This window comes from Cavia porcellus, unplaced genomic scaffold, assembly GCF_034190915.1.
Source record: "Cavia porcellus strain 051 isolate PalLab524CR breed Dunkin Hartley unplaced genomic scaffold, mCavPor4.1 scaffold_15, whole genome shotgun sequence".
NCBI classification, from domain to species: Eukaryota; Metazoa; Chordata; class Mammalia; order Rodentia; family Caviidae; genus Cavia; species Cavia porcellus.
In genome coordinates this window covers 34684633-34700242 of record NW_026947498.1, presented here as the reverse complement: position 1 = coordinate 34700242, position 15610 = coordinate 34684633, and the positions used below count along the sequence as shown (strand labels likewise).

Here is a 15610-nt window from a genome sequence, read left to right as displayed (position 1 = left end):
ATTGTTTTCTGCATTAGAAATAAATGTAGTTCCTTTGAGGCTTGTATTCCAGTAAACGAAAACAGATAAGAAACATAGAAAACTATTCTCTGCTAGGAGATGCTATTAAGAAAGAGAAAAGAGAAGGATTGAGAGGGTGTTCTGTTTTACACAGGTTGTAAGAAAAGGCTCCTCAAAGTGACATTGAAAAAGTGAGGGAGTGAATCACAGAAGAGTATTCTAGGGCATTTCTCAAATAAGGCACTCATATATAACCTCCCATTAAAACTGTATATTCATTGCCTGCATTTCTTCTTTTTTTTATTTTTTTTTTATTTTTTGCCTTTTTTCCTTCTTATCAGTACCCGCGATCGAACTCACTACTGCCTGCTTGCAAGGCAAGCGCTTATGCCGCTGAGCTAAATCCCCAGACCCCCAATGCCTGCATTTCTAAGAGCCAGGCATAAAGGAATTTTCTGATCTACCTATGTTTGATAGTAGGTCTTAGGAGCCTCCTCATACCAGAAGGGTCCTAATAACCTTCATGGAAGAATGCTGCACAGGGAGTCAATGTCTAAGCAAACAGGCCTGCTGAATTTCTCCATTCACTCTGTTATTAGATCATACCCATTTGGTTCAATCACATTTCAGTCTGGATGTCCATTCTTCAATCGTGCCTATGCAATGAAGTCTCCATAAAAACTCAGACAAGGTCTAGAGAACTTTTGGATAGCTGAACATGTGAAAGTTCATGGAGTTTGGCACAGCTATATAAAATAGTACACATACCATCATGAAACAAAAGACTTAGGCTTTAATCATTAGAGATGGGTATATCTATTTTTCTCTATCCTTTTTCGTACAATATGTGGAATACTGCCTCTGCTGATCTCCTTTTACTGCAAAGACCAGGTTCAATTTAGTAACATCAGGGAGAATGTCAGGATGTAGCTAAGGGTGAGAATTGCCTCTATTCTATATTATACAGAGAAGAAATCCCCTCAAATATGGAGCCAAAAAAAAAATGCTATAGTTAAGACTCAGTGGAAATATCCAGCTATCAGCCTATCCAGCAAAGCCATAAAAGCTAGTTCCTTGTTTTGATAATGGACCTATCTGATTCTTGTCATCAGTGTGTGCCTCCTTTATATCTTTAAGCTAAGACTCCTCTAATTTTTCCATACTTTCTAAATGCCAGGTGTCTCTTGACTGTTAAGTCATGAAATGCTTTTTCTATAACAAATGTCTTAGTTACTTTTCTTGTTGCTGAGACAAAACACCTGATGCTCAAAGTTAACAGAAGAAAGATTTATTTGACTTCAGTTTGTACAAGTTTCGGTCCATCATTGGCTGGCTCCACGGCAGGGTAGCATGGCAGACAAGCATTGCAGAGGAAAAACAGTTCACCTTGAGCAAAGTGTAGGAAAGCAAACAAGGGGCCTTAGCAGCTTCTTTCTGCCCCATTTATACTCTAGGCTACCAAGATGAGGGTGGTACCAAAACAATCAGTGGACTGGTCTAGTAATCACCTACCCTTAATCCCCCCCCAGCAATATATACTGTAGATCTAGCCACTTCTGATAAAGCCCCACTGTGACCACATACGACTTTAGGGGGATATCTAAATATAAAGCATTAACAAGAGTCAAAAAACCTACTCCAAAAGGGAGGCAAGTTGGAGCCACTATTTCTTATTTGTACAACCTCCTTAACTATCCAGTGACATGCCAATTTCCTACCCACTTTGAGCTAAAGAACCCATGACTGATGGGTAATACAGAAGGAACACAAAAGTTCCACACTTCTTCCAAAGCTAGATAAATCCAGTTGTTCCTTTGTATTCTGTAATGTTCTTTCGATAAATCAATATGTTAAGCTTTACAAGTTCTGTGACTCAGATTAAATGAACCCAAGGAGAAAGTTTTGAGGACCTCCAGTTATAGCTGTTCAGAACCACAGTGGGAAAAAAACTGTCTAGGGAACACAGAGTCTTGGGACTGAGTCTCAGCCTTTGGGATCTGATGTTAACTCCAAGTAAATTGTATTTGAATTGAATTGAATTGAATTGAATTGAATTGAATTGAATTGAACTGAACTGAACTGGAGTTGAGTTGAGCTGAGTTGAATTGAATTGGACTGAACTGAATTGAACTGAACTGAATTGAATTGAAGCACATCCAGCTAATCTTTGTCAAACAGGATTCTTGCTTAGTGCCTGGGGAAAAACCTTACCTATTAATTGATGAACTGTATTGTAAGTATAGTTGGATAAACTGAGTTTGAGTCAGGTTTTCTTTTTTCTAAATACAGGGCCACTGACATTTAGGCAAGATAATTCTTCGTTACGGGGATTAATGTGCATTGTAATATGCTTGCCTGCATTCCTGGCTTTATCCACTAGATAACACCATTTTCTTTCAGTTTCAGAATGCAAAATAACTCCAGGTATTGTTAAATGTTTGTTGAGGTTGTCATACAGCAACCTGTCAAATGAGGTGATGAAAATGTTCTGTGTCAGTGCAATTACTACCACCAGCAACATGAGGTTATTGAGATCTCATAATGTGACCAATGCAATTGAGAAACTAAATTTCAAATTTTATTTGAATTTCAACTAAATGTTCATAGCCATATGTTGCTAATGGCTACTGTTTTGGTGCAGATCTAGAGATTTTAGTCCACCCTATGGATTTTGGCTTTTGTTTGACTTTATTTCCTATTTCTCTGTCTCATTCCAGATCAGTGTCTTCCTGTTGTCTGCACCTTCATGCCAGTCTGTCACAATGCCATTGCTCTTGCTGTTTGGCCTGACAGCCTATGTCAGATACCTGAAGAGTTCCCTTCAGATAGTCCCTTACAGTATTCAAGTCCCTGGTTTAAAGTTACTTTATCAAGATGAATGTGGTAATCCCATCACTATGGGTGGGTGAGGCAGGAAGATCACAAATTTAAGCAAAGCATGAGCTACTTATCAAGACTATTTTAAAATAAAAAATAAAAAAGGATATAGTGCAATTTTAAGGCCCTTGTTTCAAACTTCAATACTTAAAAAAAGAATCACTTTATGAAAAGTCCTTGCTGCATCATTCTTTTTAGAGTCATGACCAAACTTTTACTGATTTTTTTCTTACCCACTTTTTCTCCATACCACTTATACTGTATTGTTTTTGCCTCCTTCCCACCCTCCAGTAGCTTTGTAAGGCAATGATTTTTATTTTTGTTTTTTCATTGCCATCATAAAGCCTGTAATGTAGGTTGTGAACCCACTAAATTAAAGAATGATCTGATTTGTTTCAAGCAAGAACAGCAGGCAGCTGCTGTGAAAAGTAGATTTAAGAAAAACAAGGATAAAAGAAAGGGAGCCTAATTAGGAAACTATACAATAGTCCTATCAGAGAAGATGGTTCCTTGAGTTCCACTGAAGGATATTATAGTAATTACTAGAAGGTTTGGGGTGAGTTCCTACAGTTGTCATTTACTGACCAAAGAAATACTGAGCGAAGTGGACTGTAATACAGACATAGTAGCAGTTAAGAGAGCTTTTTGAAGAAGGTGTGATGCTTACAAAAGATTAAATCTAAGAGTGAGAGGGGACAGGAAGAGAAAGAGTTATCTGTAAAGGATCAGCAGTAGTGCACAGAATTAAGTAGCATCAGGAGGGTGGTTTTCAGTATGACTGAAAATGGACAGGACAGTGACTAACATGAAGAGAAATTTAGCCAAATCATAACAGAAACTGTTCCACACCAAACTTAATTCTTATAACCTTGCAAATATAGCTTCTTACTTTGATATTAATTAAAACAAGGTCTTGTATGTTGCCTAGGCTAGCCTAGAACTCAGGCCTGCCTCAACTTCCTGAGCAGATGAGATTACCTTATTTTAAAATGAGGAAGTTGGGATATTTGTAATTTTTGATGTCTCCCTCAGTTTTAAATCTACCACACTAGAGTATGAGCACATTATATACATTTCCACATGTTTTGGGCTGTTTCCAATAAACTCAACACTGAATACTTTTTAAATAAGGTTAGGTTGGAGATTTTGGACTGAAAATCTGTTTACCCGGCTATAGTTTTTCAGCTCTACTCATAGCAAACTTCCTAGATTGTTTCTAGGAAGCAATATAAATTTAAATGTAAACAGTTAACTTCCTAGGAAACATGTATTGCTTTAAATTTTCAAACCTTAGTTGTATAAGAATCACTTGGAAGATTTCTTAAACACCAGTTCTGCTACTCAAAGACCATACTTAAGAATCACTGCTAATGCAACATAAAATATCACTCAGATCTGTACTAGACTTCATCTTGTCTCTGAAATTACTGATTTTCAGGCAGGTATGGTGTTCTCTTTTTGGATATATCAGATGCATCTATGTTTTACATTTGTAGGGAAAAGTGAATAGCAGATGGAAACATCATGGTTTTAGGACACATCAGATTTTTATTTCCTACCTTTCAGTTTATGAGCTGTGTGACAAATCATTCTAAGTCTTGCTGTCTGAAAAGCAGTGGTTACACTGAATAACTTAGTAAAACAGAAGCCATTTCTTCCCAATAGTTATACCTATCATTAAGGGATAAAACTTTTATTCTATTTAATATTGTATTGATTCCACTTACAATTGAGACATATAGCTCAAACTTCTGTCCTGTAATCCATTGGTTCTTGAAATCAGTATAGATTTTATATTATGCTATGTGCTTTGGTGTGGATATGGGTTTGCTATGGTTTTTTGTTTGGTTTTTGGTACCAGGGATCGAACTCACAACCTTGCACTTGCCAGGCAAGCACTTGTGGATATGGGTTTGAATGTGTCCGCTAAACGTTCTTGTGCTAGAAACTTTAGTCCTCAATATGTTAAAGCAATGGAAATGTTAAGGAATGATCAGATAATAGGGCATAACCTTTGGAAGAGATCAACATGCCCACATCGGGGCCATACATACATGACTGTCCCATTAGGTGGCTTGTATACCACAGGGGGGACTGTCCCATTCTGCCAAATGGAAGTCATATATGTACGTGATGGTCAAGGCTGCCGGATTATAGCTTTTGAGAGAGTGGGTTGTTTCCAGAGCTAGTTTGTTTAAAGGATGAACCTATTCATCTCCCTGGTCATCACATAGGCCTATTCTGCACAGTAGTCCCTTCCTACTTTTTCAGTATACTGTGATGTACCCAGTGTGGTGCAGAGATGTTTGGACTTTCTGACCACTAAAATTGTAAGCCAAATGAATTTTTTTTAGCACATTATTTAACGTAATGTGTTGTTTTAGAAGGACAAAACATACTGACTTAATTTGGTTACCTTGGATATGTACTCAGTAATATTTCTTCCCAGAATTCTTCATGTTTCCCTCAAGGAAAATGGAAAGTTATCCAAATCCCAACAACTTGCCTATATACTTAAGGCAGTCATCATTCTGAAAATGGGTACATTTTACTCTTAAGATTATACGGACATAAATCAGACTGAGAATTTTAGATCTCAGCACTGGAATGCTTCGTAACTTTCTATTTCAAAGCCACATGTTTGTGCTATGTGCAAATCATCTTAAACCATTATTTATTCTTTCACTTCAGGTGCTATTTCACTGCACTACAAAGATGTTTCTTCCTAAAAACCTGTTTTTTCAAGTGTAAGTTTTAGCAAAGAGTGTGTAGTGTTTTCTATTGTTAGTGATCCACAGACCCCTCATGCCCAAGAACATTAAATCATTTCCCCACTGAGATACTCTGCAGGAAATAATTTTCATCATGATTGATTATTTTTTCTTGGTCCTAGGGATTTGAACCAGTGTTTCATACATGTTAAGAACATAATACTATTAAACAGCAGTCTGGGTCCTTTTTAAGACAGGAAGGCTTCCTCTGTTACCCAGGTTAGCCCCGAACTGGGATCAAGCTATCCTCATGCCTCAGCTTCTAGAGTAAATGGGTGTACAGGTGTGTGGATCATGACATGTATATCCTAAAATATTAAGGTCACTTCAAGTCTTTTGTTTTTTTCTTACTGAATTTTTTAAGTTCCGCCAGAAAATCTATACACTATCTTGCTTTTGGAGAATTCTGGTATTTCTGTTTTCTAATCCCTATCAGGTTTGTACAGTCATATATGCCACTGACACATACCCAGAATAAATTTAGTAACCAGAATTCTATCAATTGTTATTCCTGCATACAAACACTAATTAAAGTGATGTAAAAATGTCTATTTTACATAAATGTTAGATTTCTCTATGTTGTATATTGTTTAAAAATCATTCAATAATTTGGATATAGTACTTACTGAAATACCCCATTCTTTTGAGACACAACTGAAAGTTCTCATTTAATTTATACCTTAAATAAGCCTAATTTCTTTTACAATCAGTGTACTACATAAAACTGAACACTTGCATTATCAACAAGGACAATGTTTTATTGAACAAATCTATGTACAGTACAAAAATCTCTTGAAATGAGACACTTGTTGATTTATTGCAGTTCAATGGCTCAGTTTTAATTTGTACTCTTATAAAATGCAAAGTAAAATAATTTAATATTCAACAAGGAAGCACAAATTTTCTTTCTTGCTGAATCTTAATATCTTTCACATATTAACAATTTCAAAATGCATATGCAGCATTTACTCATTCTGAAAAGGTGTTTTACAGTACCAAATAAATTAAAAAATAAACACTATCATCCCTTTTAAGTTTTTCATTCATACATTAGATCAAACATGAAAGGAGTATGTCTGAACCTTCAGTGTGATTTGAAAAGAATCACAACTTCAATGATATAAATTATGTATGCATTATATAATTGGTAATTTTTAAAAATAATGAATATGGCTAAAGCCCAAAGTACCAGTGTCCTTGTCCACAGAGATTCCTCTTTTTCATATCCTCTATGACTGAGCAGCAAAAATTCAGATTTGCTCTTTTCATAACCTTACACATAGCAAAAGGTTAGCATTTAATTCTTTGAAGGAAATTTTTATTTAAAAACAAAAATGTGAAACTTTTTCCAAATTGACAAACATACCCTTAAAGTAGAAAAGAAGCTGATCATAAAAGGCTTCCTTTTCTTCTGAATCCCAGATAAGAACTGTTGTTAAGTTCTTGTACTTCATAATAGCAGAATATAGGCTTATGTTTTAGAAGACACATAACGAAATACACATTCTTTCAATATTATTTTCAGCAAGTACAGAGGTTAGAACAATGTAATCAAATAGAATTTTCTGATATTCCTTGACTTATTTGTATATAAACCAGTTTGATCTTTCAGAAAATTTTCTCCTAGCAACACAAAAGTAGAAATAAAACGTCAAACTGAAGGACTTAATAGGTAGAATATGTTTAAAACATCTTACCATGAACTTCAGAATTAATTGTGAGAACAGATTTATGTCAGTAGTTACAATTTGTAAAGAAATAAGTTAAAATGTGGTAAAATGGTATTTTAGAATTCTGGAAAACAGTTCTGAAATATGTACAAAGTAGAAATTATATTTCAAAAAAAACTTCATTGTACAAATGAACCAGGTTCCAAACAGACTTTTTATTATAAGATGTATTTTTAGGATGAACTGAAATAAAATTCACATTACATTTTTAGTATCAGGAAATATGGAAAACATTTTCTTTGAATTGACCTAAAAATATTTAAAAACTTGGTTGCGTTGTATATACTTACTGTTCTCTGTATGTAAATTCCAGCCTAATATAGGCTACATAACAAAACAAAAACTTAAATTTTATTGGAATGAATTTATGAAAATCATTGCATAGTAGTGAATGTTCATGATAAACTAATAAAATTAAGGATTTTTGATCATCTGATATATCATGACCTGAAAGTTATAATTTAATAAACTTTGGATGCTACTCTAAAGTAACCTCACTGAAGCAGCTCTAATATTCCTACAAATTATAATAGAGTCTGATGTGATTCTCTGCTTTAAACAAAATTTTATCCGTTTCCATAACTGAAATATTTAGTTGACATTAGTATATTAATAGGTCTGTTTTCAAAGAATTTCTCTTTGCATTTTTGTTACCTTTTAGCTTAACATAATTAATATACTATAGGTAAAAGGAGGTCTTTATCTTCCTTTCAATAATGCAGATGGAAAACTTTCAAGAGGATTTTTTAAAAAAATCTGTGAAGTATGTATTGTTTAAATTATTACGTTAAAATCTTTCTTAGGGAAATAACTGGTCACCAACGAAAATAATTTATTAATATATCTCATCATGTTCCTGCTGTGCACATTTCTGTGTAAATACTTACTTTTTAATATAAAAATGTTTATTCAGGTGAAATTCATCCCTAATGAATAAAAAGTATGAGTAGTATGGCTTAATTTGGAATTAACTCTAATTGAATAAAATGAATGAATTATTGACTTCATTTTTAGGTGATATTTTTAAGCAGTTATTTTCATAGGACTGTACTTAGATAACTCACACTAATGTCTAAAGGACTTTACTATGAATCACCAAGCAGTGTCCTAACACTATATACAAATAGGAATATCCCAGTGTTTTAACCAGTGTTCACATTGAAGAATTTGCAAATCAGTGTTTTCTTTCAACTACATAGCCTGTAATGGTGTCAAATTCCTCCCATATCCTGCCAAAGTTACTGGTGGTACTTTTCACTTTCTTTGACACTGCTGCCTTTTAAATGTAACTGATTTGTGTTACAAATGCTTGTATTTGTATTACAAAGTGGAAGATTTTAGCAAGAGCTTATTAGTAAAGCATTATTCTGTTAATTTTCAATGCTTTCATGCCATTCACTGAGTTCTGATCTATCTAATTAATCATCTGGAAATGTTATAATCTTTAATAGTTATCGTGGTGAAAAGTTAAGTTTTATTGCTATGTATCAGCTTCTAAATTATATCACAAACCAAACAACAAGAGTTCCTTAAAACACGTGACCAAAAGGGAGGACATAATCAGATTATGCATGACAACAAAACAACTTTCATTTGTAAAATGCTTTACATTATTTATTATTGTGTACCAGCTCCCCTTTCATCTCCTTTTTAATGGATTAACTTTTTCCTTTCTGTAACGTCATGGCTGGTCTTCTGACTAGTAGTCCAAATATGTTTTCACATGAGCAAAACTGAACATGCTGCTATTACTCATCATAAACTTCTAAAAAATGTGGTTTTTTGGAAAACTGGTACTTTGGGAATTATATAATAACTCTTTTGGAGTCTTAGCCAGCACATCTCCTCTGCAAGTTCATTCTAGAAAATGTGCTTTGTCTTTATCTTTAGTAATCCGAGACCGTCTAAAATTAAGGCCATCAGGGAAATAGCAAACTGATGATGCATTTTCTTGTAGTGCTTTTTTTCACACTACTGTTTGATCGACAGGTTTTCTGAAACATTTTTATCAGGCACCTGTAAAACAGAACATGTCTGTTAATTCAAATTTTATATTTAACTAGAATTCTAAATCTAAGTTTGCTTTTTTTTAATGTATACCCTCAAAGGATACTGAAATTAGTAAAAAGACAAGCTCTTCTTTTGGTCCTCTTGTTTTTAATTATTTTCAAATTCTTTTCCCAACTCCCACTTTTGCAACAGAAAATTTATGTTGTGCATCAGAGAAACAAATAATTTCTAAGAAAAGTATCTAGTTCTAAGAACTTTTATTATATGAAACCTAGAATAAAGAAAAGCTGCTGATGAAGTGAAGGAACAGGATAAATGTATGAAGAAACTGGGTCCGAATTCCAGTTTCCACAAATTCACAGGCTAATTACTTGTGAGTTTTAGTTGTTTTATCTATAAAACAGGAATACTAATAGCATAGTGATAATGGGTTAAAGAAAATGATGTCCAGGGTAATGCTACAGAAATGTTAATTATTTTAGCCCCTTTAAGGCTATTTATGACACTTCGTATTTCTACAGATTTATCTACTGAGAACATAGAAGACTTACTTTCATCATCTGAATCAAATCCAAAGAGTGTCTGACATTTCTTTTGTGCAATGTGAGCCTCAAGTGCTTCTGCATTACAGTAGGTGGTCAGGCATTTGCCACATCTTAATCTTTTCACTGATTTTTTATAAATATTATCTTGATCAGAACTGGCATCTACTCTATCTGTCAGAAATTTTCTGCGTTTTGGCATACTAAGGTACCGTTCATCAAGATAACTAGGAGGCAATGGTCTGACATACGGCTTTGTTAAAATTAAGCCATATGAAGTATGTTCACTTGTAAGATTTGGTCTGGATGGTGCCTGAGATACTGGCAAGGTATTATTTTCTTGTGGTACAACACTGGGCAAAATAGAACCATTTTCTGTCCTTCTGTTTGTATCAGTTTTCATAACAGGATCCGATGAAACTAAAGATGTTTGTTCTATTTCACTGTGTCCATTAACTGAATCACTAATACTACAACTATTTTCAGAATTTGGTTCTATGTCAGGCAACTTTTGGTCTATCAAGCTTATACTTGCAACAGTGTCATCAGAATGTTTATTTCCGTTCTGAACTAAACTTTCTGTTTTCTTTTCCAAACACATCTTTTCTATACATGTCTTTGGTTCTGCAGAATCTTTTCTTGATTTGCTAGTAGAAACTGGCAGACTAACAGTTTGTTTCTCATTACTAAATGAGTCTGTTTCCAGATGATTAGGATTTGAGTCTGTACAAACATCCAAAAGAATTGCTTCGCTTGGCTGTGCAGACGATTCTGGTGTTTTACTTAAATAGTGCTGGGCTTCATGTTCATAGAGCAGAGGAAGATCTTCAAAAAGCTCATGGCATTCTGGAAAACTGCACTGAGCTTGAAATATCCTGTGACTTTTGGTATGCTGGGCAAGCTGGAATGGCAACTTAAAGGACTCATTGCAATTAAAATGCAAACAGAAGTACACATTTGGATAGCTGTGTCTATTTAGGTGATCAATAAAATGTTGAGAATCTTCAAACTGCCTGTGGCAAAATTTGCATTTTCCTCTGCTCCACTTCATTACTGTTTGTCGTACATTTAAATCAGTTGGATGTACAGTCCTTGCATGCATATTTAGAAATCCAATTCTTTTAAATATCCTGACACAGCCAGGAGCAGGACACTTAAAGTTGCCTTCATGATCTGTAGCATAGATGTCTTTTGGATGGCACACAGTTCCATTGATTTTATGAATTACTGAAGTTTCTTGATTCAGGTCATAATCCTCTTCTTCGTAATCACATTCTTCATCTTCTTCTTCATAGTCACCCTCACAAGGAGGTAAAGGCTCTGAGACATTGTCTATAGAAGTATCAGGACTGTCATTTTCAATACCTTCTGATACACCTACAGGAATTTCAATGAATTCAGTAATGTGCTCAGATATGATTTCTTTGCTTGTATCAGTAGAAGCAGTCAGAGTCTCTCCTTCCAGATCATTAGAATTCCCATTTTCAAACTGAATGGAAGAACTGGAACAATTTATTTCTTCCAAAGCAATGATTTCCTGATCATCTTGTTGAGTTGCAATTTGCTGTCTTTGTATCTTCTTAACATGATTTTTTAAATGTTTGTGCATAAGTCCTCTGTTTCTAAATTTCCTACCACATATTACACATGAAAAACTGCCTTTCTTCTGATGAGCTTGGGCATGTCTTACAATGTGACCACCAAGAAATTCCTTATTACATAACATGCAACGATGCCTTGGAACATTGTGGTCTACTTTGGAAATATTAAGAGCTGTGAGGTTTTTCTTTGTATTAACATGACCTTTAGGTTGCATTACAGATACATCATCAGGATCATACTCTGCAGTGTTCTGGTCTGTAAGACAGTCAAGCTCTTCAGCTAAACCTTGCTGTTCCACTGTCTTTTTTAGATTATCTGTAGAATTTTTCAGTGTACTTTCATTTAGATATCTAACTGCTGATTTGTCACTCAGTAATGCAACACAGTTTTTCTTAATCATTACAAAGTTCCAAAATTCAGGATCAAAAAACAATCCTTTTTTCAAAATTGGAAGTAATTCAAAACGAACACGATTTTGAACACTACTTGTGCCTTCATTGTATTCTTCATCTGGACGTTTATAAAGCTCTTCGACAGTATGATAAGCTTCTAAGGAGCGCTCAAGAAAAAATATTGAGAGTGCACAAATCCTGAGGATTTCCAAATCATTTGGCAAAAAATGTGCAATTGTTTTATAAATTAGACATTTAGTTTTAGGATCATCATGAAGGTCAAGTTGTAGAGCACAACCACATATTTCAACACAAATTTGCAAACCTTCTTCTTCAACCTGTAAAAAAAAATTTACATTAACTGCTTTATTTTTTAAAAAAAACTGGAAGGAAAGCTTTCACACACAGTATTCTAACGCATAATTTTCTTTATTCGGTAGCATTAACTCTTGTTTAATACATATCTTTTTTTAAGCAACAGTAATCTGGAATAATCAGCATTTTAGCTTCTACTTTATTGAATTACCACCTTTGACAAGCCCTACTAACCATAATACAAAATGCTTCATAAATTTATGGTGGTTAATATTTCTTAAAATTCTAGACTCTAATTTTATGCAGATATAACAATTTTCCAGGTTAAGAATTAATTGAGTTTAAACAACTAGTATGGGAGCATTTGTAATGCCATATATATATATATATATATGTTTACATAAAAGCTACACAAGTAGACCTTAACTTTACACATACTATTTCCACTTTATCTAGCTAGTAAGTTCCTTGATCTCGTCGTATTCATTATTTGAGAATCAGGTTTCTCTGAAATTTCTTCTCATTCATTCTTCCCCTCTTTTGAGGTACAATTAATACTCCGTAGTCCTTCCAATAAGAATAACATTATCTTTAAGCAGCACTTACATATTGTTTTATATATGTTTGGCCCTACCTTCACTTTGAATTCCTAAAGCACTGTGCACGTGGTCATTTTTGTGTTCTCCTGTGCTAAGTTGGCACATAGCAATCTCTGAATGTTTGCAAAATGAATGGGAATCAGATTTATTCCAGTGAATTTGGTTTACCCCTATAAATCCATCATTTTAGGTTTTTTTAAGCAACAGTAATCTGGAATAGTCAGCATTTTAGCTTTATGACTTCAAATTTTTCTTATTAATTTTCCTACCCAGATTTTCTAGGGATAGCAATTTCAAAATCCACTGGTTTGGCACAAAATTTCTTCTCTCTTGCTCCAAAGTTATATTGTATCTTCTGCCTTTATTTGTAACATTGGGATGCACTCACATGTTCAAGTTTAAAAATTTTAACCTCACCAAAAAGGGAACAGGCTGCTTCCTTACCTGGCTCTTTAACAGTCTTAGGACATTTATGAACTAAAATTACAACTTACACCATTGTATTCAGTTCACTTTAGGATCTCCAAAACAGCCCCCTACCCCCGTAATCTCCTCAGTTAGTCTGATCTCCTATCCACTTCACCATGCTTCTCTGCCACCCTATTAATGGCAGCTGTGAAATACAAATAGTGAAATAACAAAGTGCTCTGTAAATTATAAAACTCTCTACAACTGTTAGTGCTGTCCTCATCTATCATCCAAAATCTATCTTTAAGCAGCTTCCTCTCGAAGCCTATTCAGGTGTGCCATATGTAATGTCTCCAACTAAATTGACACAGTATTTAACTGTGTCTCGTTCAGCAGTACTAAGATAGATGAATGATATTCCATCAGATAAAAAATTCTTGTAGAACGAAAACTACAAGCATCATATTTGTAATGTTTTTGTACATGTTTATAAGTACATGTTTACATTCACTGTGTAGATACATATACATAACACATACTGATTCCTTTTTGCGTTCCCTTTCCCTCCCTTTTTCCCCCCTTCCTCCATCTCTTGATTCCATTTTCATTTGCGAGAGATCTATCTCCATACTCCCTGTTACTTAGTCTTTCATTTTGCTCTTTATAATTGGGTTTAAGAGAAACCAAATGATACTTAAGCTAGTCATCATCAAAAAATCAAATAATAACAAATGCTGAAAAGGAACCCTTCTACATTGCTGATAGACATGAAAACTAATACAAGCACTACAGAAGTCAGTATAGAGATTCCTCACAAAACTAAAACTAAGAATTCCATTTGACTCAGGTATTCTCCTTCTAGGTATCTTCTTGAAAGAATTAAGAGTTATTTTACAGGGATACACATATTCCCATGTTTACTGCAGCACAATTCCTAACAGATAAATCTTGGAAGCATCCTATCTGTCCATCAACAATGAATGCATAAAGAAAATGTGATATTTACACACCATATAAAAGGAAAATTGTAGTCATTTGTAGGAAAATGGATGTATCTTGAGATCATGTTAAGAATTGTATTTTATGACATTTTCCTTATATACCTTTAGACTGACTAGACATGTAAAAATAAGCAACATGTATAATAGCACAATGTAAACTTTCTGTGATAACGTCACTCAATTTTTGTTGTAAATGAGAATCATATGTATATAGCTATAGATACTTTTTTTTTTGGTACTGGGGCTCAAATTCACAACCATGCGCTTGCAAGGCAGGCACTTAGGCCACTGAGCTAAATCCTTGTCCCAAAAACCTAAGCTGATATTTTTAGGCGTCTCTCTTTCTCCTCTCCCTAACTGCTACATGTGTGTCGCTCCCAAAGCTATACACTGGGTCAGAGAGACCACCACCCGTGATGGAAGAGTACCGTTTCTTCCGACAAGGAATTCGAGTAGCTGCGCTCCCCTACTAACACCTCCAAACAAGCTCAAAAGTAACATTATATAGTTAAAAGTAACTTTTAAAGATTCAATTAAATGGAACTACAAAATATAAGATGACTTTATCTTTCTTATCTTTGTATTTAAATTCATATTAACATTTGAGAAAAAAGGTAAAGAATCTGTAAAAATTACTTTCAAGTGTATATAAAGATTTATTTGTAGGATCATACTCATTTGCAATAGCCTTGTTATGGTTTATATCTGTATGTTCACTTAAAACCTCATACACTCAAAGGTGGGGCTTTGAGGAGGTGACTGGATCATGGGGAACAATTTGGTAGATGACTGGATCATGGAGGAAGATCTGTCTACATCTTGTATTTGTCCTGTGACACTGAGGGACACTGAAGTTAAGGGCAGCAGATTAATGTGACAGAAGAAATTTCAAGGCAGTCTATGTTGAGACAGTGGCATAGCCACTGTGTAAGGCTTTTGGCCAGATCTACCTTGAGAATCTAGACCAAATAGCCTAGCAGAATGATTTAGTAAGTTTTGAGTTTGGCCAGAAAGGAAACTCTTGTAAGCAGAGGAGATCTTGGTTGCTGAAAAGATTAGCATTAAAAATACAAGTATTTTGGAACAGGACAATAGAAAAGATAGCTCAAAATTGAAAAGGTGAGACTTTGCTTTGAGAAGACAGCCCTAGAGCACCATGTTTTAGAATAGCAACAACCTAGAGACCAGGAATTTTCCCAAATTCAGTTCAGCATGCTCAAAGGCCCAGGGATGTAACTCAGTGGCATAGTACCTGCCTGGCAAGCATGAGGTTCTGAGTTCAATTCCTGGTATCCACACACACACACACACACACACACAAGGAAATAAAAAGCATGCTCAGCATACTGAGGCTTCTGCAATC

The 15610-nt window shown here is 34.6% G+C and overlaps 1 protein-coding gene across 5 annotated transcripts in view; it reads right to left on the bottom strand.

Annotated features, from left to right (window-relative positions):
* Nucleotides 1-7513: 7513 nt before the first annotated feature.
* Znf654 (zinc finger protein 654) overlaps nt 7514-15610 on the bottom strand; it is an 86433-nt gene continuing 78336 nt past the window's right edge. For all 5 annotated transcript variants that reach the window (XM_063224771.1, XM_013151867.3, XM_063224773.1 and 2 more), the window contains 2 exons: nt 9940-12262; nt 7514-9394 (listed from right to left, as the gene is read on the bottom strand). In XM_063224771.1, coding sequence (XP_063080841.1) covers nt 9387-9394; nt 9940-12262 — 2331 coding nt within the window. In that variant the 3' untranslated portion in view covers nt 7514-9386. The remainder of the gene's footprint in view (nt 9395-9939; nt 12263-15610) is intronic.